This window comes from Camarhynchus parvulus, chromosome 29 (genome assembly GCF_901933205.1).
Source record: "Camarhynchus parvulus chromosome 29, STF_HiC, whole genome shotgun sequence".
Taxonomy (NCBI): domain Eukaryota; kingdom Metazoa; phylum Chordata; class Aves; order Passeriformes; family Thraupidae; genus Camarhynchus; species Camarhynchus parvulus.
In genome coordinates this window covers 2026046-2047855 of record NC_044599.1, presented here as the reverse complement: position 1 = coordinate 2047855, position 21810 = coordinate 2026046, and the positions used below count along the sequence as shown (strand labels likewise).

General features: G+C 50.1%; 1 protein-coding gene and 2 non-coding genes across 3 annotated transcripts; all 3 read right to left on the bottom strand.

The window, feature by feature from the left end:
- Positions 1-341: 341 nt before the first annotated feature.
- Positions 342-21673, bottom strand: KANSL2 (KAT8 regulatory NSL complex subunit 2). The gene is given in 11 exon segments (XM_030967289.1): positions 342-595; positions 1751-1936; positions 5610-5863; positions 10783-10879; positions 13196-13362; positions 15494-15529; positions 15532-15656; positions 16027-16141; positions 16813-16991; positions 20240-20497; positions 21633-21673. Coding segments are annotated over 10 exon segments (1500 nt in total). The 5' UTR covers positions 20491-20497; positions 21633-21673; the 3' UTR covers positions 342-505.
- LOC115914676 lies at positions 670-799 on the bottom strand. Its single transcript, XR_004061440.1, has one exon. It is a non-coding gene; the product is annotated as a small nucleolar RNA SNORA2/SNORA34 family (small nucleolar RNA).
- On the bottom strand, positions 10579-10707 carry LOC115914675. The gene has a single exon (XR_004061439.1). It is a non-coding gene; the product is annotated as a small nucleolar RNA SNORA2/SNORA34 family (small nucleolar RNA).
- Positions 21674-21810: the final 137 nt, after the last annotated feature.

Genomic DNA, 21810 nt, shown 5'->3' with positions numbered 1-21810 from the left:
AATTTGGGGATTTCTGTTCCCCAGAATTTGGGGATTTCCCTCCCGTGGCTGCTCCATCCCCACGGAGGACAGGAAGGTCTGGAGCCCCATCCTGGGGTTTTTGGGGTTTCTGTGGTTGCAGAATCATCAGAGCTGGAGCTGCAGCTCCTCCTGGCACTGGAGCAAGATCTCAAAGCCCCCCAGGTCCCCACGTGGCTGCTCCACCCCCACAGAGAGAAAAGGAGGGGGGGGGGGGGGTTTTTGGGGTTGGGGTTTCTGGGTCCTCCAGAACTCCAGCCCCCAGGTCCTCCGTGTCCCCGATGATTTCTGTTCCCCAGAATTTGGTGATTTCCCAATCCCTGTGGCCATTCCATCCCCATAGAGGTTGGGAGGGTCTGGAGCCCCATCCTGGTGTTTTGGGGTTTCTGTGGTTGCAGAATCAGCAGAGCTGGAGCTGCAGCTCCTCCTGGCACTGGAGCAGCTCTCCAGCCCCCCCAGGTCCCACGCTGAGGGTCCCACACCGGGCTCAGCCCACAGCTCCCGGCTCCAGGCTCCCGTTGGCTCCCTTGGCTGGGCTGGTCGAGGCCGTTCCCTGTGGCTGCTGCTGCTCCTGGGGCTGCAAAGGGAGGTGACACTGCTGGGACAGCACAGGGACGTGGCAGGGGGTGCTGGGAGCCAGCCTGGGGCGGGCAGTGTCACTCCCACACGAACTGGGAACTCCACGGGGTGGGAGCACCAACAGACCGGGAGGGATTTTGCTCTGGGCTCCTGCTTGAAACCAACAGCTACAGAAAAACTGGGGGTCTTCAGTCAGAGCCCCTCCCCACCCCAAAATCTGGCTTTTACACCGTGACAGGACAGTGGGTGACATCCCCTGTGCCTGTGGGGACACCCCAAAGAAGCCCCAAGTTCCAGCCAGGATGCCAGAAACAAATTTCAGTTTCAGGAACAAATTTGTTCCTGGTTCCAGACGGGAACAAATTTCAGTTATCCCAGTGAAAATGAAAACTAAGACTCCAAGGAAGAAAGGAAAACCACTGGGATGTGGCCACCCCACCCCAAAACTTGGAGCCATGACAGAAGAGTGGGTGACATCACCTGTCTGGGGACACCCCAAAGAAACCCCAAGTTCCAACAAGGATGACAGGAATAAATTTCAGTTATCCCAGTGAAAATTAAGACTCCACCCCAAGAAGCTCCAGGCTCTAAACATTCAACCCCAAAGAAGCCCCAGGCTCCAGAGAGGATGCCAGGAACAAATTTCAGTCAATAAATTTCAGTTATCCCAGTGAAAATTAAGACTCCAAGGAAGAAAGGAGAACCACTGGGATGTGTAACCCACCCCAAAAACTCTGGCTCTCACAACATACAGGACCAGTAAAGACACCCCAGCCCTGTGGGGACACTCCAAAGAAGCCCCAGGCACCAAACAAAATGAGAGGAACAAATTTCAGTTATCCCAGTGAAAATGAACATTAAGACTCCAAGGAAGAAAGGAGAACCCCTGGGCTGGGAAACAACTCCTTTAAACCCCCCCAAGCTGGGATTAAGAGGTTCCAAGGGCATCCCAGACATCCCCATTGTCCCAGACATCCCCAGGACGAGGGTGCCACCCACAGAGCCACCTCAGGGGCTGCCACCGCCACCCTGGCACTCCTAATGCCACCCAGACCACGGGCACACCCAGGCTCTGGAGCTGCTGAGTGGGAGGAAGAGGAGGGAAGAGAAGAACCCATCCCAGGGTGGGGGGATCAGTGCCACCCGGCCATACCTGGGCAGAGCCCTGGGCTGCAGGGATCAGGGGGGTGCAGGAGCTGCCCCTGTCGGGCTCCTCCAGGGCCAGGATGTCGATGGGAGCCTCGGCCATGTCCCTCAGGGATGGATCCAGGCTCACAGAAGGGTCAAAGAGCAGAGGGGACGGGGGGCACTGCATCCCATCGCCCACCACGTCCAGGTCCTGGCAGGGAAAACACAGCTCAACAGGAGGAGGGGGCTGAGGAGGCTCTGGAGTGGCAGGAAAGGGAGGAGGAAGGCAGGGAGGAGGAGGAGGAGGAGTGGGAACCATGCCAAGGGGGTGCCTGGGCAGGAACACACCCCAGGAATGCCCTCCTCCTCCTCCTCCTCCTCCTGCAATGCCATGATCCCGGCTGGCACTGCTGAGGGACACATCAGCTGGAGGCCAGCGCCATGTGCTGTCCCCAAAGTGTCCCTCCAGCACCTGCAATGGCTCTGACAGGGTCCAATCACACCTTTCTGGGGACCCCCAGAGCCATCCAGGATGTCACACACACTCCTGGGGACCCCCAGAGCCATCCCTGCTCTCCAGGATGTCACACACACATTTCAGGGGGACACTTGAGACATCCCTGCTCTCCAGGATGTCACACACACCTGGGGACCCCCAGAGCAATCCCTGCATCCAGGATGTCACACACACACCTGGGGACCCCCAGAGCCATCCCTGCTCTCCAGGGTGTCACACACACTCCTGGGGACCCCCAGAGCCCCAGGACACACACACCTGGACCCCAGACCTTGCTCTCCAGGATGTCACACACACTCCAGGGGACACTGGGGACACCCCAGAGCCATCCAGGATGTCACACACAATTCAGGGGACCCCCAGATCAGTCCCCCATCTCCAGGATGTCACACACATTCCTGGGGACCCCTGGAACATCCCCACCTCCCCAGGATGTCACATACACTCCAGGGGACACTTGGGACCCCCAGAGCAATCCAGGATGTCATACACACACACCTGGGGACCCCCAGAGCAATCCCTGCTCTCCAGGATGTCACACACATTCATGGGGACCCCCAGAGCAGTCCCCCATCTCCTGGATGTCACACACACTCCAGGGGACACCTGGAACATCCCCACCATCCCCAGGATGTCACACACACTCCAGGGGACATCTGGAACATCCCCACCCTCTCCTGGGATGTCACACACATTCAGACCCCAGGAGAGCCGGCATTTCTACCTGGATTTGTGAGAGGCGGGATTCAAGAAAAGCGGGACTCAGGAGACGTCCCCACTTGTGAGGATGATTCACAAAGCTGGATTCAGAAAAGCTGGGATTTGTGAGAGGCTGGGATTCAGGAGAAGCTGGGATTCAGGAAAAGCTGGGATTCAGGAGAGGGTGGGATTCAGGAGAGGCTGGGATTTGTGAGAGGTTGGGATTCAGCAGAAGCTGGGATTCAGGAAAAGCTGGGATTCGGGAGAGGCTGGGATTCAGGAAAAGGTGGGATTCAGGAGAGGCTGGGATTCAGGAGAGGCTGGGATTTGTGAGAAGCTGGGATTCGGGAGAGGCTGGGATCTGTTTTGGCTCCAAAGGGGGTTTGACACGAGGGTGACATCCCTGTGACTCAGGAGCGGCGCCTCCCCAGCCCGGCACGAGGTGAGACACAACACAGATGCCCTCAGGAGCTTCCATGAATCTGCAGCGCTCCAGAGGGAGCTCAGAACCCTCTCAAAGGACAGGATGAGGGAAATCAGTCTTGTTTTTCCTTTCTAACCCCAAAAAATCACCTCGTGTTTGCACAGAAAGGGGCTGGGATCTGATCTGACCCAGCTCCTGCTGTTGGAATTCCCTTCTCCATCACCAAATTCCAAAGGAGATCCAAGGTTTGCCTCCAACAGCAGAGCTCAGGAGCACCCAAACTCTGAGGGGACACTGACAGGAGCAGCTCCCCTGGATCTTGCTGCTCTGCTTTTGCCTCAGTGCATTCCTGAGGCTCTGAGCTGTGTTGCTTTAAATGCACAATAATCTGGGGATTAAAATCTTCATGTTTTCCTCGTGGCAGAAAAAAATGGGGGTGTGGGTGGGGGGGATAAAATCCTCTTTTTAAGAGGTCCCTGCTCTTAAAGAGCACAGCCATTCCAAAGGAGCAGCCACCAAGCCTGGAGTAGCTCCCAAACCTTTCACATTCCTGCATTTTCACAGATCCCAGGATGCTTTAGAATGTCTAGATCATTCATGGACAGGGACATGGACACCTTCCACTATCCCAGGTGGCTTCAAGCCTTGTCCAACCTGGCCTTGGACATTTTCAGGGATCCAGTGGCAGCCACAGCTTCTCTGGAAAATCCATTCCAAGGCCTTCCTAGGGAAAAATCTGGGGAGATCTTCACAGGGAGAAATTTGTTCAAATTATCCCATCTAACCCTGGCTCAGGCACTGGAATCCATTCCCCTTTGTCCTGGCACTCCATCCTTTGTCCCAAACCCCTCTCCAGCTCTCTGCAGGGCTCTAAGGTGTCCCTGGATCCTTCTCCTCTCCAGCTTGGACATCCCCAGCCTGGCTCCAGAGCTCTCCCAGCCTCATTCCAGCAGCTCCTCCTGTGCTCAGAACCCCAGATCTGGATGCAGCAGATGGGCTCTCGGGTGGAAGAAGGGGAAAGGGTGGGAAGAAAAGGTTGGAAGAAGGGAATGGAGGTGGAAAAAGAGGAAGGGGTGGGAAGAAAATGATGGGGATCAGAAAGAGAAATGGAAGAGGAGGAAGGGATGGAAAGAAAAGGTTGGAAGAACCTCATCTTCTATCCCAGGTGGGCTCTCAGGTGGAAGAAGGGAAAGGGTTGGAAGAAAAGGTTGGAAGAAGGGAATGGAGGTTGAAAAAGAGGAAGGGATGGAAAGAAAAGGATGGGGATCAGAAAAGGAGAAAAGGATGGAAGAGGAGGAAGGAATAGGAAGAAAACTTTGGAAGAAGTGAATTGTGGTTTAAAAAGAGGAAAGGGTGAAGAGATTGAAAGAGGTTGAAAAAGAGGAAGGGGTTGGAAGGAAAGGATGGGGATCAGAGAGAAATGGAAGAGGAGGGAGGGATTGGAAGAAAAGTTTGGAAGAAGTGAATGGGGATTGAAAAAGAGGAAGGGATGGAAAGAAAAAGATGGGGGTCAGAAAAGGAGAAAAGGATGGAAGAGGAGGAAGGAATAGGAAGAAAAGTTTGGAAGAAGTGAATTGGGGTTTAAAAAGAGGAAAGGGTGAAAAGAAGAGAAAGAGATTGAAAGAGGTTGAAAAACAGGAAGGGGTGGGAAGAAAAGGAGAAAGAGAAATGGAAGAGGAGGAAAGGATGGGAAGAAAAGGTTGGAAGAAGTGAATGGGGATTGAAAAAAGGAAGGGGTGGGAAGAAAAAGATGGGGGTCAGAAAGGGAGAAAGGGATGGAAGAAGAGGAAAGAGTTGGAAGAAAAAGTTGGGAGAAGTGAATGGAGGTTGAAAAAGAGGAAGGGGTGAAGAGAGAAGAGAGTGAAAGAGGTTGAAAAAGAGGAAGAGGTTGGAATAAAAGGATGGGGATGAGAAAAGGAGAAAGAGAAATGGAAGAGCAGGAAAGGGTTGGAAGAAAAGGTTGGAAGAAGTGAATGGGGGTTCAAAAAGAGGAAGGGATGGGAAGAAAAGGTTGGAAGAACGTCCTCTCCCATCCCAGGTGGGCTCTCAGGTGGAAGAGGAGGAAAGGGTTGGAAGCAGTGAATGGGGGTTCAAAACCAGGAAGGGGTGGGAAGAAAAGGATGGGGATCAGAAGGGGAGAAAGAGAAATGCAAGAAGAGGAAAGCGATGGGAAGAAAAGGTTGGAAGAACCTCCTCTCCCACCGCAGCGGGGACCTGGAAAGCACTCCCAGCTTTGCCACTTACATCACTGAATTCCAGGGGCAAGCTCTCGGTGGGCTGCAGCTCGGCCGCACTCAGGTACAGCTCCGTGGGGGCTGCCCCCAGCTCCTGGGGCACAGCCAGCACCTGCTCTGGCACGTACATCTGGGGGGGCAGCCGCAGGTGCAGGGGGCAGCAGGGCTCCTCTGACAGGCTCACGGGCACGGGCTTGTTGCAGGGAACCTCCTCAGAGCCCTGGCAAGGCTTGAAAAGGGTCTGGTTGGTATCCTGGCAGATATCTGGGAACAGGAGGTCAAGGAAAGCAGCAGAGGTACAGGCAGAGAATTGGGGTGATCCCATACTGGGGAATCCTTGATCCCATATTGGGGGTCATGCCGAGCTGGGGAATCCTTGATCCCACATTTGAGGTCATCTCATATTGAGGGTCATTCCTGAGCTGGGGGATCCCTGATCCCATACTGGGACTCATCCCTGAGCTGAAACATCCTTAATCCCATACTGGAGCTCATCTCTGAGTTGGGGGATCCTTAATCCCCTATTTGGGGGTGATCCCTGAGCTGAAGAATCCTTAATCCCATATTTGGGGGTCATCCCCAAGCTGGGGAATCCTTGATCCCATATTGGGGAATCTTTAATCCCATATTTGGGGTTATCTCATACTGGGGGATCCTTGATCCCATATTGGTGATCATCCCTGAGCTGGGGGACCCTTGATCCCATATTGGGGGATCTTTAATCCCATATTTGGGGATCCTTGATTCCATTTTGGGGTTATCCCTGAGCTGGGGGATCCTTGATCCCATACTGGGGGGTCATCCCATATTGGGGAATCCTTAATCCCATATTTGGGGATCCTGGATCCCATACTGGGGAATCCTTGATCCCATATTGGGGAATCTTTGATCCCATATTTGGGGATCCCCCATATTGGGGAATCTTTAATCCCATATTTGGGGATCCTTGATCCCATTTGGGGGTGATCCCTGAGCTGGGGGACCCTTGATCCCATATTCGGGGATCCTGGATCCCATATTGGGGCTCATCCCTGAGCTGAGGGATCCTTGATCCCATTTTGGGGTTATCCCTGAGCTGGGGGATGCTCAATCCCTTATTTGGGGGTTATCCCTGAGCTGAGGAATCCTTGATCCCATACTGGGGGTCATCCCATATTGGGGAATCCTTAATCCCATATTTGGGGATCCTGGATCCCATACTGGGGGTCATCTCTGAGCTGAGGGATCCTTGATCCCATACTGGGGATCCAGGGGGATAAACGCTGAGAAATGCTCCCAATTCCCCCACAAATGGTGTTAAACCCTCCCAATTTCCCCCAAATCAGGAATGCAGATGCCAGAGCTGCACCCCAATGCCCAGGGATGTGGGTGACACCATTTCCACGATGGAAAACTGGGACAACAGCCACAACCCCCCACCATGGGGGCTGGCAGATGTGGCTGGATCCCTGGAAACCACTCAGATTCCCAGCTGGGTGGCACAAAGGCTCAGGATTAACTTTTGTTTGCAGAAATCCATGGGAAATGAGCAGCTCCAGCCCCAGGGGCAGGGAGATCCCAGCACACACAATGCCTCTCCCCCAGCCAGCGTTTTACTCATGCTATTTCTATTTTCTCGCTGCGTTTTCCTTCCCAGTGGAAAACCTGTTCCTGCCAGAGGTGTAAATGGGATTTCCTGCCTTTAATCCCAAACAGAAACTCTGCTTCAATTGCATCACACTTGCACAGTGATCCAGAGGCAAAGGAGCTACAGATGAGAACCCAGCCTGCTCTGAACCCATCACCTCCCAACCCCTTCTTCCTCTTCCCACACCCATCCTCTTCTTCCAAGCCCTATTCTCATCCCATCCTCCTCTTCTGACTCCACTCCTCCTTTTCCTCCTCTTTTAATCTTTCTCTTCTTCCCACCCCTTCCTCTTGTTCAACCCCAATTCACTTCTTCCAACCTTTTCTTCCAACCCCTTCCTCCTCTTCCATCCTTTTCTCCTCTTCTGATCCCCATCCTTTTCTTCCAACCTTCCTCTTTTTCAACCCCCATTCACTTCTCCCAACATTTTATTCCTATTTCTTCCTCTTTTTCCATCCCTTTCTCCTCTTCTGATCCTGATCCTTTTCTTCCTCTTTTTGAACCCCCATTCACTTCTTCCAATCTTTTCTTCCCATCCCTTCCTCTTCTTCCATTTTTTTTCCTTTTCTGATCCCCATCCTTTTCATCCTTTCCTTTTTTTCAACCCCCATTCACTTCTTCCAACCTTTTCTTCCCATCCCTTCCTCCTCTCCCATTTCTCTTTCTCCTTTTCTGATCCCCATCCTTTTCATCCTTTCCTTTTTTTCAACCCCCATTCACTTCTTCCAACCTTTTCTTCCCATCCCTTCCTCCTCTCCCATTTCTCTTTCTCCTTTTCTGATCCCCACCCTTTTCACCCCTTCCTCTTTTTGAACCCCCATTCACTTCTTCCAACATTTTCTTCCCATCCCATCCTCTTCCATCCCTTTCTCCTCTTCTGATCCCCATCCTTTTCTTCCAACCTCTTTCTCTTCCATCCCTTTCTCCTTTTCTGATCCCCATACTTTTCATCCTTTCCCTTTTTCAATCCCCATTCACTTCTTCCAACCTTTTCTTCCTATTCCTTCCTCCTCTCCCATTTCTCTTTCTCCTCTTCTGATCCCCATCCTTTTCTTCCAACCCTTTCCTCCTCTTCCATCCCCTTCCAACCAGGATCATCCCAACTGCAATTTCCTCACACAGCAGTGTGGGAGTGGGTGGAAAAAAAATCCCAAATCCACATAAAATTGGGAAAAGACACCAAATTTAAGCCAGTTTCTTAAAGCTGGCTGGGTTTGAGATTCACCCCTCCCTCCTCTCCTCCCTTCTCCAAGGATTTCTCAGGAATTCACTTCCTGGCAGGCTGTGGGGAGCCAGAATCCGGGCTGACAGCAAAGTCAGAGCCCACCAAGAGAAAAGGACCTGGGACACCCAAGGGAAGATGTGGTGAGGGAACAGGGAGTGGGGAAATCAGATTTTCATCTCCTGGAGCAACTCCCAGCTCCAGCACTGACTTTACTGGTAGCCAAAAGCACAGATTGCCAAGAGGACAAAAACCCCAGGCTCCATCTGGAACCTCCCAGCTTTCCCCCATCCCTTTAATGCCCTGTCACAAACAATCCAGCTCCTGGAAACAAACAGAGCCCCAGAAGCTCCAGAAAAGCCACAGATGTTATCAGATGTTATCAGCTGCCCCAGGAAAAGCTTGTTTGTGTCACTGAGAGGCAGACCCAGCTCTTCCCTCCCTCCCCGGAGCACCAGCTGCCAGCAGCAGCTTCTCTGGCTGTTTTATGGGATTTCTCCTGGTTTTGTTTTGAGGTCTTTGGTGGTTAGAGAGAAACAAAGGCAGCTTCCAGCTCCTGCTCCCTGCATAGGGCTGGGGAAGTACGAGAACTCCAGGGAAAAAAAACCCCAAGGGCTCTAAAAAATGCAGAATTTCCCAAGAAATCTGAAAACTCCTCAAGACCCAAGAGGTCCCAAAAACTCAGGAGCTCCTGCAGACCCAGGAGCTCTCACAAACCCAGCAATTCCCACAAACCCAGAGTTCCAAAAGACACAGGAACTCTGATAACCCCAAGAGCTCACACAAACCCAGCACCTCCCACAAATCCCTGAGCTGGGGGATGCTTGATCCCATATTGGGCTCATCCCATATTGGGGGATCCTTAATCCCATATTGGGGATCCTGACCATATTGGATCCCATATGGGGAATCCTTGATCCCATATACCTAACCCTTTTGGTGATCCCATATTGGGGAATCCTTGATCCATATTGGGGAATCCTTGATCCCATATTGGGGGATCCCTGATCCCATATTGGGGGATCCTTGACCTCATATTGGGGATCCTTGATATCATATTGGGGGATCCTTGACCCCATATTGGGGAATCCTTGATCTCCTATTGGAGGTCATCCCTGAGCTGGGGAATCTTTGATTCCATATTTGGGGTCATCCCATACTGGGGAATCCTTGATCCCATATTGGGGGATCCTTAATCCCATATTTGGGGGTGATCCCATACTGGGGAATCCTTGATCCCATATATTCATCAGCAGGATTTCTGAATTGATCAGGAGGAATTTTTGAGCTTATCAGGGATTTCTGAATTCATCAGGAGGATTTCTGAATTCCTCAGGAGAAATTTCTGAACTCACCAGGAGGATTTCTGAATTCATCAGGAATTTCTTAATTCATCAGGAGGAATTTTTGGGCTTATCAGGGATTTCTGAATTCATCAGGAGGATTTCTGAATTCATCAGGAGGAATTTCTGAGCTCATCAGGGATTTCTGAGCTCATCAGGAGGAATTTCTGAATTCATCAGGAGGAATTTCTGAATTCATCATGGATTTCTGAATTCCTCAGGAGGAATTTCTGAATTCATCACGGATTTCTGAATTCATCATGGATTTCTGAACTCATCAGGAGGATTTCTGAATTCATCAGGAGGAATTTCTGAATTAATCAGGAGGAATTTCTGAATTTATCAGGAGAATTTCTGAATTCATCAGGAGGAATTTCTGAACTCACCAGGAGGATTTCTGAATTCATCAGGAGGATTTCTGAATTCATCAGGAATTTCTTAATTCATCAGGAGGAATTTTTGGGCTTATCAGGGATTTCTGAATTCATCAGGAGGAATTTCTGAATTCATCATGGATTTCTGAATTCATCAGGAGGAATTTCTGAGCTCATCAGGGATTTCTGAATTCATCAGGAGGAATTTCTTACGTGGAAAGGGTGGTCAGACATTGGAAGAGCTGCTCAAGGAGGTGGAATCCCCATCCCTGGAGGGGATCCATGCACATCCCCTCAGCTCAGGCCTGCCTGGATTCTCTGTTTCCAAGTGAAATTCCCACTTTGGGATGTTTGGGTGCTCTGGACCCAGGAGACCTCGACAGGAGCACCCCTGGGACCAGCCCAGCCCAAACTTTTGTTGCTCCCACACGAATTGGCTGATCCATGGGATGGGAGCACCAACAGACAGGGGAGACATTTCCTCTGGGCTCCTGCTTGAAACCAACGGCTACAGCAAACCGAGGGCCTTGATTCAGGGCCAGGGAGGGAGAAAAGAGGCACAGCCAGGGGGAAAACTGCTGCAAAACACCCAGGGAGAGGTTGGGATCAAAGGATACGTGTGAGGCAGTGCCGGGTCAGCGGCAGGGACGGGTTGGAGCATCGCACATCGTCCACAAAGGCCAAGCAGCGCTGGCTGGAGCGGGTGGTGTGAGCCTGAAATCATGGAATGGTTTGGGTTGGGAGACACCTTAAAGCTCCTTTTCCCACAGCAAGGACACTTTCCACTGTCCCAAGCTGCTCTAAGCCACATCCAACCTGGTCTTGAGCACTTGAGGGATAGGGCAGCCACAGCTGCTCTGGGAAATCCATTCCAGGGCCTCCCCACCCTCACAGGGAGGAATTTGTTCCCAATATCCCATCTAAACCTCTCATGTCTTAGTTTAAAACCATTTCCTCTTGTCCTGTCACTGGATGCCTATTTAAAACTCCCACTCTTTTTTTATTGAGCCTCTTTTAGGCACTGGAATGGACTCACTCAGAGGCAGGAGCTCCCAGAGACCCAAGAGATCCCAAAAACCCTGAGAACCTTGACAAACCCATGAGGTCCCATAACCCATGAGCTTCCACAGACCCAAGAGATCCCAAAAACCCTGAGAGCCTTGACAAACCCATGAGCTTCCATAACCCATGAACTTCCACAACCTGTGAGCTCCTACAGACCCAGGAGCCCCCAAAAACCTGAGACCTTGACAAACCCATGATCTTCATAACCCATGAGCTCCTACACACCCAGGAGCCCCCAAAAACCCTGAGAACCTTGACAAACCCATGAGGTCCCATAACCCATGAGCTTCCACAGACCCAAGAGATCCCAAAAACCTGAGAGCCTTGACAAACCCATGATCTTCCATAACCCATGATCTTCCACAACCTGTGAGCTCCCAAAAATCCTCAAGCCTCCAAACACCCTGAGCTCTCTTTTCTCCAGGATGAGCCCCCCCAGCTCCTTCATTCCTCAGGAGTTTTCCAGACCCTTCTTGTGCTCCAGTCCCTTTCCCTTCTCTGGATTTGACCCTCAAAATCTTTCTTGCTGCAAGGAGCCCAAAACCGACCCCAGCATTCAAGGTGTGGACACCAAGAGCTCCCACAGACCTCAGAGCTCTTGCACACACAGGAGCTACCACAGATCTAGAAGCTCCCACAAACCTCAACAACCCCAGGAGCTTCTCCAACCCCAGGGGCTCCCACAACAACCCCAGAAGGTTCTCCAAACCCAAGAGCTCCCTCAACAACCTCAGGAGTTTCTTCAAACCAAAGAACTTCTATAGGAGCTACGAGAGCCTTGCAGGAAGGACAGGAGCTACCACAGATCCAGAAGCTCCAACAACCCCAGGAGCTTCTCTAAAGACAAGAGCTCCCATAAAACCCCAGGAGCTCCTACAAACCCAAGAGCTCCTACAACAACCCCAGGAACTCCTACAACAACCCCAGAAGGTTCTCCAAACCCAAGAGCTCCCACAACAACCCCAGGAACTCCTACAACAACCCCAGGAGCTCCTCAACAACCTCAGAAGCTTCGCCAAACCCAAGAGCTCCCACAGATCCAGAAGCTCCTACAAACCCAAGAGCTCCCTCAACAAGCCCAAGAGCTTCTCCAAGCCCAAGAGCTCCCACAACAACCCCAGGAGCTCCTACAAACCCAAGAGCTCCTACAGGGGCTACAAGAGCCTTGCAGGAAGGACAGGAGCTACCACAGATCCAGAAGCTCCCACAATGACCCCAGGAGCTTCTCTAAAGACAAGAGCTCCCATAAAACCCCAGGAGCTCCTACAAACCCAAGAGCTCCCACAGCGATCCCAGGAGCTTCTCCAAACCCAAGAGCTCCCACAATGACTCCAGAAGCTTCTCCAAACCCAAGAGCTCCTACATGAACCCCAGGAGCTTCTCCAAACCCAAGAGCTCCCACAATGATCTCAGGAGCTCCTCCAAACCCAAGAGCTCCCACAATGATCTCAGGAGCTCCTCCAAACCCAAGAGCTCCCACAATGATCTCAGGAGCTCCTCCAAACCCAAGAGCTCCTACAACAACCCCAGGAGCTCCCACAACAACCCCAGGAGCTTCTCCAAACCCAAGAGCTCCCACAACAACCCCAGAAGCTCCTACAAACCCAAGAGCTCCCACAATGACCCCAGGAGCTTCTCCAAACCCAGGAGCTCCCACAATGACCCCAGAAGCTCCTACAAACCCAAGAGCTCCTACAACGATTCCAGGAGCTCCTCCAAACCCAAGAGCTCCCACAACAACCCCAGGAGCTCCTACAAACCCAAGAACTCCTACAGGGGCTACAAGAGCCTTGCAGGAAGGACAGGAGCTACCACAGATCCAGAATCTCCAACCCCAGAAGCTTCTCCAACCCCAGCAGAGCGGCACCCTTGCAGGAAGGGCGTTCCATGGGACAATCTGCCAGGCCTGGGGTCACTCCCAGAACGACAGGAGAGGACAGAGCCCTCCAGGACGTCCCCACGGACCTGCTGGGCCGCGCCGTCGGTGGCCAGGACGCGGCGCTCGCGGAGCTGCCGGTGCAGCAGAGCCTCCACGCCGTAGCGCTGCCGGTAACGCCGGAGGCACTTGAGCCTCTTCAGGTTCTCCCTCTCCTTGGCCATCAGCCCCTCTGGCCCTGTCAGGAGGCTGCTCCCTGCAGGAATAAAGGAAAAGTCAGGAAATCTGCCTGGATTTGGGGGATTTGAGGGCTCCATCCGCAGCACCAGCTTTGGGTGACGCCTGGCGGTGCAGGTTCCGTCCCAAAATTCATCCTGACCTCTCCTGGACCACCAGGAACCCACAGAGTATTTTTAAAATCTCCTTTAAAAATAATTCAAGCCGCTCCTGTGCATTGTGATTTCAGCAGAATAGAAATTTGTCAAATTCCAGGGCACTCCTGTGCGAGTTCTGGAAGCTTCCTGCCAGCATTCCTGGTGTAATTACAGGGCAACGCTCAGGATCTGCTTTTCTCTGCCTCATTTGCTAAAAAGAGTTCTGCAAAATTGGTATGTACCAAACTCCTGGTTATTTTTACTTGAGCCTGAGCTGAATTATGGCGTTTTCCAGGATGAGCTATTAAAGGATGATGCTGGAAAAAAAGAGCCCTTTGCTCTGCAATACTTTGGATCGGTTACACAACTCGGTTTTGCCTCTGTTGAACTGGGAATTCCTGCTTTCAAAAGCACGCTCTGCATAGAGAGAATGCCAGCAGAGGCAGAGGGAAAGCTGCTAAGGAGGAATAAGCCAGTACAGCAGCACTGGTGTTACTGGAACCAGCTCCTGTCCACACACCAAGGGCCTTATGGATGAATATTTTTTGTTCGTAAAAGGAAAAAACAGGAAATCCCAGTACAAAATAAGCACTTTTGTCTCAGAATTACCATTATAGCTCATTTCCTGCCAACGCTGCAAGCTCTGAAGAGCAAAGAAATGCACAAGCTTTGGAACTGCAGTGATAGGGATCTCTGGGCACAGGACCAGCACAGAATCATGGAATCACTCAGGCTGGGAGAGCTCTCCGGGATCAGAGTCCAACCTGTGACTGATCCCCACCTTGCCAAGCAGATCAGAGCACTGAGTGCAATGTCCAGCTGTTCACCGAACACCTCCCTGGGCATTTCCAATGCCTGACCACCTTTTCCATACAGAAATCCTCTTGCTGCCCACCTCAAACCTCCCCTGGCACAGTTTGAGGCCATTTCCTTTTGTCTTGTTTTTCCGTGGGAGCAGATATATTACACTATTTATAGTATTATAGTATAGCATATACTGTATTATACTATAATATACTATACTATATACTGTATATATTATATGCATATACTATGATATTCTATATATTATATGCACATACTATGATATTCTATACTATATATATTATATATAGTATAGAATATCATAGTATATGCATATAATATATATAGTATATAGTATAGAATATTATATTACATACATATACTATATTATATACATATACAATGATATTCTATACTATATATATTATATTTACTATATATATCTATATATAGTATATACTATATATATACTATATATAGTATATATAGAGTATAGTATCTATATATACAGTACCTATATATAGTATATAGATTATATATATAGTATAGCACATACTATATTATACTATAATATACTATACTATATACTATATATATTATATATATACACACGTACTATGATATTCTATACATTCTATATACTATATATATGGTACTATATATACACTATATATATTATACTATACTATAATTATACTATAATTATATATGTATAGGGTTATACTATATATAGTATACTATATATATAGTATATACTATATATAGTACATACTATATATAGTATACCATATAATATTCTATACTGTATATATTCTATATACTATATATAGTACTGTATATACACTATATTATACTATACTATACTGTATATATTCTATACTATATTACAATATATCTAAACAAAGGAGGAATGATGAGGAGGACTCCATCAATATCGTCGATACCTGACCCCCATCTGGCTGCACTCTCCTGTCAGGGAGTTACAGAGTGAGATGGTCCCACCTGAGCTCCCTTTTCTCCAGGCTCAGCCCCATCCCAGTTCTCCAGATCCTTCTCCTTGTGCTCCATCCACTTCCCCATCTCCTCAATGAAACACTGAGTGTGGAACCCTCCCCTTACCCTGCTCTGAAATCTGCCTCTAGAAAGGCCCAAATCCCCCATTTTTAGCAGATTTCTGTGCCCATCCTCAGGCAGGAGGTCTAGGCTCACCGATGGCCTCGTGCTCTCCCTTCCTGCTGTGCAGGAACGGCGTTTCTTCTCCTTCAGGAGGTGCTGGAGCCGCTTGAACTGGTCGATGTAGAGGGACTGGAGGCGGATCAGCTTCTCCCTCATGATCAGAGCCACCTCCTCAGCTGTGTACACACCAGCATGCCTGGAAAACCCAGGGAAATAGGGTCTGTTTGGGGGGGTTCCTGGAGACTGATCCCCCCAAAGGGTGTGGGGGTCCCTGAGGGTTGATCCCTGAAGGGTCTGGGGCTGCTGAAGAGTCTGGGGGTCCTGCAGGAATAAACCACCAAAGGGTGTGGAGGCCCCTCAGGGTTCATCCCTGAAGGGTCTGAGGATCCCATGGTTTTTTCTGCTCAAGAGTCTGGGGGTCCCTCAGGGATGAGACCCTAAAGGATGTGAGGGTCTCTCAGGGCTGATCCCTGAAGGGTCTGGGGATCCCGTGGGTTTTTTCTGAAGAGTCTGGGTTCCAGGCTGAGCCCTCCCAAAATATAAATTTAACTACTCCCCCAGCCTACTTGAGGGGATCTTCCTGGTCGCTGTCGATGCTGTCAGCTTCACTGTCAGGGTCCCCACGCCACGTCTGTTCCACGGTGACAGGGTCCTGCTCGCAGTCACTCCAGCTGTCCTCGTCTGCAAGACACAGCAGCAGAGTGACGGGACACCCTGGCCCACACCCCAGGATGGCCAGGGACACCCTGGAGCTCAGCCCCACGGAGCTGAGCAGGCTCTGCCTCATGAACAGAGGGAATTTTCCACCCCAAAACTCTGAGTGAGGGACATGGAGCAGGAAACAACAGGAAACCTCCCAGTTTGGAACAACCAGAACAACCAAAACACACTGGGAATGATGCTTCAGCCCTCCCAGGAACCACAGAATTCCAGAACACACTGGGAATGAAGCCTGTGCCCCCCCAGGAACCACAGAATTCCAGTCGGCATTGGGGGCTCTTTGGGATCAGTTCTTGGGTTAAAAGGGAAAATAATCCAGGTGCCAAAAGGGGATCAGTTCTTTGGGATCAGTTCTTGGGTTAAAAGGGAAAATCTAGGTGTCAGCTCTTAATTGGATAGTTTAGTCTTAAAAGACCTTGGAACAAGAGACTGTTGGCCATTTTGTGCCTTGCTGCTGAACTCACAGCAGTGAGGCTGTTTTTCTGATAAGAAATAATAAACACTTGAGTCTGAACACGAATTACTGTCTCAAGTACCTGCAATCCAGACCCAGAAAACCCAACAACAAGTACCCGCGCAGGATTTGTAAAAACCAGAGGCTAAAAGCTCAAGGCAAGGGGCTCAGAGCTCACCCAGGATGCGGCTGGCCTCGCTGCGGCTGCTCTCGGCGCTCTGGCTGCCCAGCTCTGCCCGGGCATAGGAGCTCAGCTGGCACAGCAGGGTCTCACCCACGGGCCCAGGGTTGGATTTCTTCACCTGAGCCTGCAGCGCCAGCGCGTTGCGCCGGGCGTGCTCCGCGCAGAACGAGGTGCTGTGGGACAAAGCAGGGCTCAGCATCGTGCAGGAATTTGGGTAGGAAGAAGGTAAAAGCTGATTTGAGCCCCCACTCCTCCCCAGCCTGGTCTCCCAAGCTGCTGCTGCTGGAATCCCTCCACCATCACCAAACAGTATAGCTGTGCTGAGGAGGAGGAATGAAGAGGAGGAATGATGGAGGACGAATGATGAGGAGGACTTCATTGATATCAGAAGGCTAATTAATTACTTTATTATACTATACTATATTATAGTGTAGTATATACTCCATATATATAGTATATACATATAGTATATATACACTATATATACTATATATATGTATATATGTTATATATACACGACATAAATGTAGTATATACTATATATATAGTATATATAGTATACTACACTATATATAATATATACTACACTACATACTACAATATATATACATATATTATATTCTATATATTATATTTATAGCACTATATATACTATATATATTATACTATACTATAATTATACTATATATTATATATATGGGGTTTACTATATATATAGGGTTATACTATATATAGTATACTATATATATAGTATATACTATATATACACACTATATATATTATACTATATATATACACACACTATATATATTATACTATACTATATTACATTACATCTAAACCAAGGAGGAATGATGAGGAGGACTCCATCGATATCAGAAGGCTAATTAATTACTTTATTATACTATATTATAATATTATAGTATAGTATATACTATATTATATTATACTATAATATACTATACTATATAAGATATATATAAGATATACTATACTATATAAGACATATATATACATATACTATACTATATAAGACATATATATACTATATACTATAATATTCTATACTATATACATGCTATATATACACTATATATACACATATACTATTATATATTCTATATATTACTACATATGATATATATAAACATGTACTATAATATTCTATACTATATACTAAATATTCATATTCTATATACAGTATACTATATATGTAGTATATGATATATAGTATATACTATATATATACTATATATTATATATAGGGTTATACTATATATAGTATACTATATATATAGTAGTTGCTATATATAGTATATACACTTAAATATTCTATACTATAATATCCTGTACTATTTTACATTACATCTAAACTGAATGTGCCAAGCACTCAACCCTTGCACACAACATTCTGAAACTCGTGACTGTCACAACACACACACACACACAGCCCTGATAGGCCAAGAAAACAAAACATCATCACTTCGGGTAAACAATCTCCATGTTGCATTCTACTTTTGCACAAACACAGGCACAGCAAACGGTAAGAATTGTTTTTCCTTCCTCTGAGGTTCAGAGAATGTGAATCCCAGAAATATTCTTGGGAACAATTGGGCCTTGCTTTTCTCTGTGAAGAGAAATGTGGCTACAAAACACCAAATCACAGCCCAGGTTTGCCTCCAACAGCAGAGCTCAGCAGCCTCAGGAGCACCCAAATTCTGAGGGGACACTGACAGGAGCAGCTCCCCTGGATCCTGCTGCTCTGCTTTTGCCTCAGTGCATTCCTGAGGCTCTGAGCTGTGTTGGTTTAAATGCACGATAATGCCACAATAATCCGGGGATTAAAATCTTCATGTTTTCCTCCTGCCAGAGAAAGTGGGGGGGGGGGGAATCCTCTTTTTAAGAGGCCTCTAAAGGCATTTAAATGAGCACAGCCACTCCAAAGAAGCAGCCACCAATCCTAGAATAGCTCCCCAAACTTTCCACATTCCTGCATTTTCAGACTCCCAGGATGCTTTGGATTGGTTGGGAATGTAAAGATCATCCAGTTCCACCTCTGCCATGAGCAGGAACACCTTCCACTACCCCAGGTGGCTCCAAGCCCTGTCCAACCTGGCCTTGGACACTTCCAGGGATCCAGGAGCAGCCACATCTTCTCTGGAAAATCCATTCCAAGGCCTCCCCAGCCTCACAGGGAGAAATTTGTTCCAAATATCCCACCTAGGCCTGCCCCCTGGCAGTGGGAAGCCATTCATCCCTTCCACCCCTTGAAAATAATCTATCTTTCCTGCAGCTCCTTTAGGCACTGTAAAGCCACAATAAGGTCACCTCTGAGCTTCTCTTCTCCAGAACAATCCAAATTCTCTCAGCCTTTCCTTCTAAGAGAGCTGCTCCATGTTCATCTCTGGACTTATTCCTACTGCTCCATTTTTTTCCCTGAGCTGGGGGTTCAGGAAAAGCTTCCTGAGCTCTGGAGGCAGCTCTGGATGCAGGGTTTCACCTGAGCAAGGCACCTGGCACCTGGAATCTCTCACAGCAGGTCCAGTCTGGGAATGCTGAGATGCCACCCACCACTGTGGCAACATCACCTCTGGCACCAGCAGCAGGGAGTAAAAAGAGCTTTTGGTTAAAGACAGTGAGGTGGGTGAGTTTTTGAGCTCTTCTCCTTCCAAATGTTCTCACTGGACTCTGCCTTCCCCACATTTTCTAGCACAGGGACCAGGGTGGAGACAACCACTGCCCACACCCCAGTAAATCCTGGAAGCAATGCTCCAGTCAGGAATCTGTGCTCTATCATCCACAACTGTTCCACCCCTTGAGCATTTTAAAGGCCTAAGGGAAGCGGCAGCACAACCAGGCCAAAGCTCCAGAGGGATCTGAGTGGCTGCTCTGGGGATTATGCCCTGGCACAGGATGTGCTGGGATGAGGGAGGGACTGCACACACAGATCCAGGGCAGGGCCTGGAGCACTGCAGCCACCTTCTGCTGGGTCAGGGCACAGCCCACAGTCCCCAAATAATTCCATGGAGTCTTTCTCCAGCTTAAAAACATTTTGGAAAAAAGGGAGATGCTTCTCAGAGGTAACCCAAATGCAGCAGCTGAAAGAGAAGAATCATGGAGTATCCTGAAAGGGACACACAAGGATCATCAAGTCCAACTCCTGGCCTTAAACAGGACATCCCAAAATGCCACCATGTTCTTGGGTGAATTATCCAAACACTCCTTGGGCTCTGGCAGGGCTGTGAGTGTCACCACTGCCCTGAGGAGCTGCTCAACTGGGGGAAGAACCTTTTCCCAAAATCCAGTCTAAATCCCCCCTGACACAGTCATTCCTTCAAAAGGGAAGACAAAGAATAAAACCTCCCCCCGTTTTAATTCCATAGAATTTAGAATTGGAAAACCAGGAGGAAAAGCCACTCACCCATCCTTCTTCTCAGGTTTGGGAGCAGCGTTGGGACAACGCTTCCCGTTCTTGGTGGACACGTAGCTGCACTGTTTGAAGGGAGCATTCCTGTCCTCGAGGATGTGCTTGATGCAGAATTCCTGCCCCTCCAGGCGGGGCTGGGAGCAGGGCCGGGGGCTGAAGGAGCAGGCCAGCGGCTCCTGAGGCCGCGGCACCGGGGTCAGGCGGCCCCGGCTCGTCGGCAACACGTGAATGCGGATCCTGTTCATGCCGACGCTGCAGAGCAAGGGAAGCAGGGGAATAAAACGGTGATAACAAAGAAAAGTAGCAGCGGGAAAGAATTTGAATCCAAATCTGAGTCCTTCAGCAGAAGATGAGGCTGCTCCTATGGAGGTAATTGCCAATCATGCTGGAGGGAGATTTTAGCCCTGCAGGAATCCGGGGGGGATCCTCTTGTCCCAATGAACCCTCAGTGCATCTCCTGGGTGCTCCCAGCGCCTCTATCCCCATGTGTCCCGGTGTCCTGCCCCGCCGCCTGTGTCCGTGCACGCCTCCGTACCGGGGCATCCCCGGTGCCCATGCAGCCCCAACCACGCTCTATCCCGCTCCTTTCTGGTGCTCATCCCGCTCTATTCCGGTGTCCCCCAGTGCGCATCCCGGTCTATCCCCGGGTTTATCTCGGTGCCAACACTGATCTATCCCCGCCTCTATCCCAGTATATCCCGGTTCATCCCAGTCTCTCTCCCGGTGCCCATCCTGATCTACAAGGGTCCACCCCAGCCTCTCTCCCGGTGCCCATCCCGGTCCATCCCAGTCTCTCTCCCGGTGCTCATCCTGATCTATCCCGGTATATCCCGGTCCATCCCAGTCTCTCTCCCGGTATATCCCAGTCTCTCTCCCGGTGCCCATCCTGATCTATCCCAGTCTCTCTCCCGGTCCATCTCAGTCTCTCTCCCGGTGCCTGTCCCGGTATATCCCGGTCCATCCCAGTCTCTCTCCCGGTGCCCATCCCGGTATATCCCGGTCCATCCCAGTCTCTCTCCCGGTGCCCGTCCCGGTATATCCCGGTCCATCCCAGCCTCTCTCCCGGCGCCCATCCCGGTATATCCCGGTCCATCCCAATCTCTCTCCCGGTGCCTGTCCCGGCGCTCTCCCGCCCGCGCACGTGCTCTGCCGCCGCGCTCCCGCGCATGCGCGCTCCCGCCGCCCAGGCGCCGCCATTTTGTCCGAGGGCGGCGGGCGTGAGGGGCACCCCTGAGGGGCGCCCAGGAAGCGCTACCGGAGCGGAGAGCGAGAGGAAACCCGCCCCCGGGACGGTGCAGGACAGACGAGCCCTGGAGGAGAGCTCAGGAGCCGCGCTGAGGAGCACACCGGGCCCCATTGTGAGCAGAAGGCGCCGCCGCCATCTTACCTCTCTGCCGCCGCGGCCTCCGCGCTGCCGCGCCGTGCGCCCGCCCCGCCTCCTCACTGGCCCGCCCGCCCGCCAATCAGCGGCGAGGACGGGGGCGTTCTCACGAGTGATTGGCTCAGCTCGTAGTCACTCACGCAGAGAGCGACCACGCCTTCCTAGGGTCACGTGGGGGCGGCGC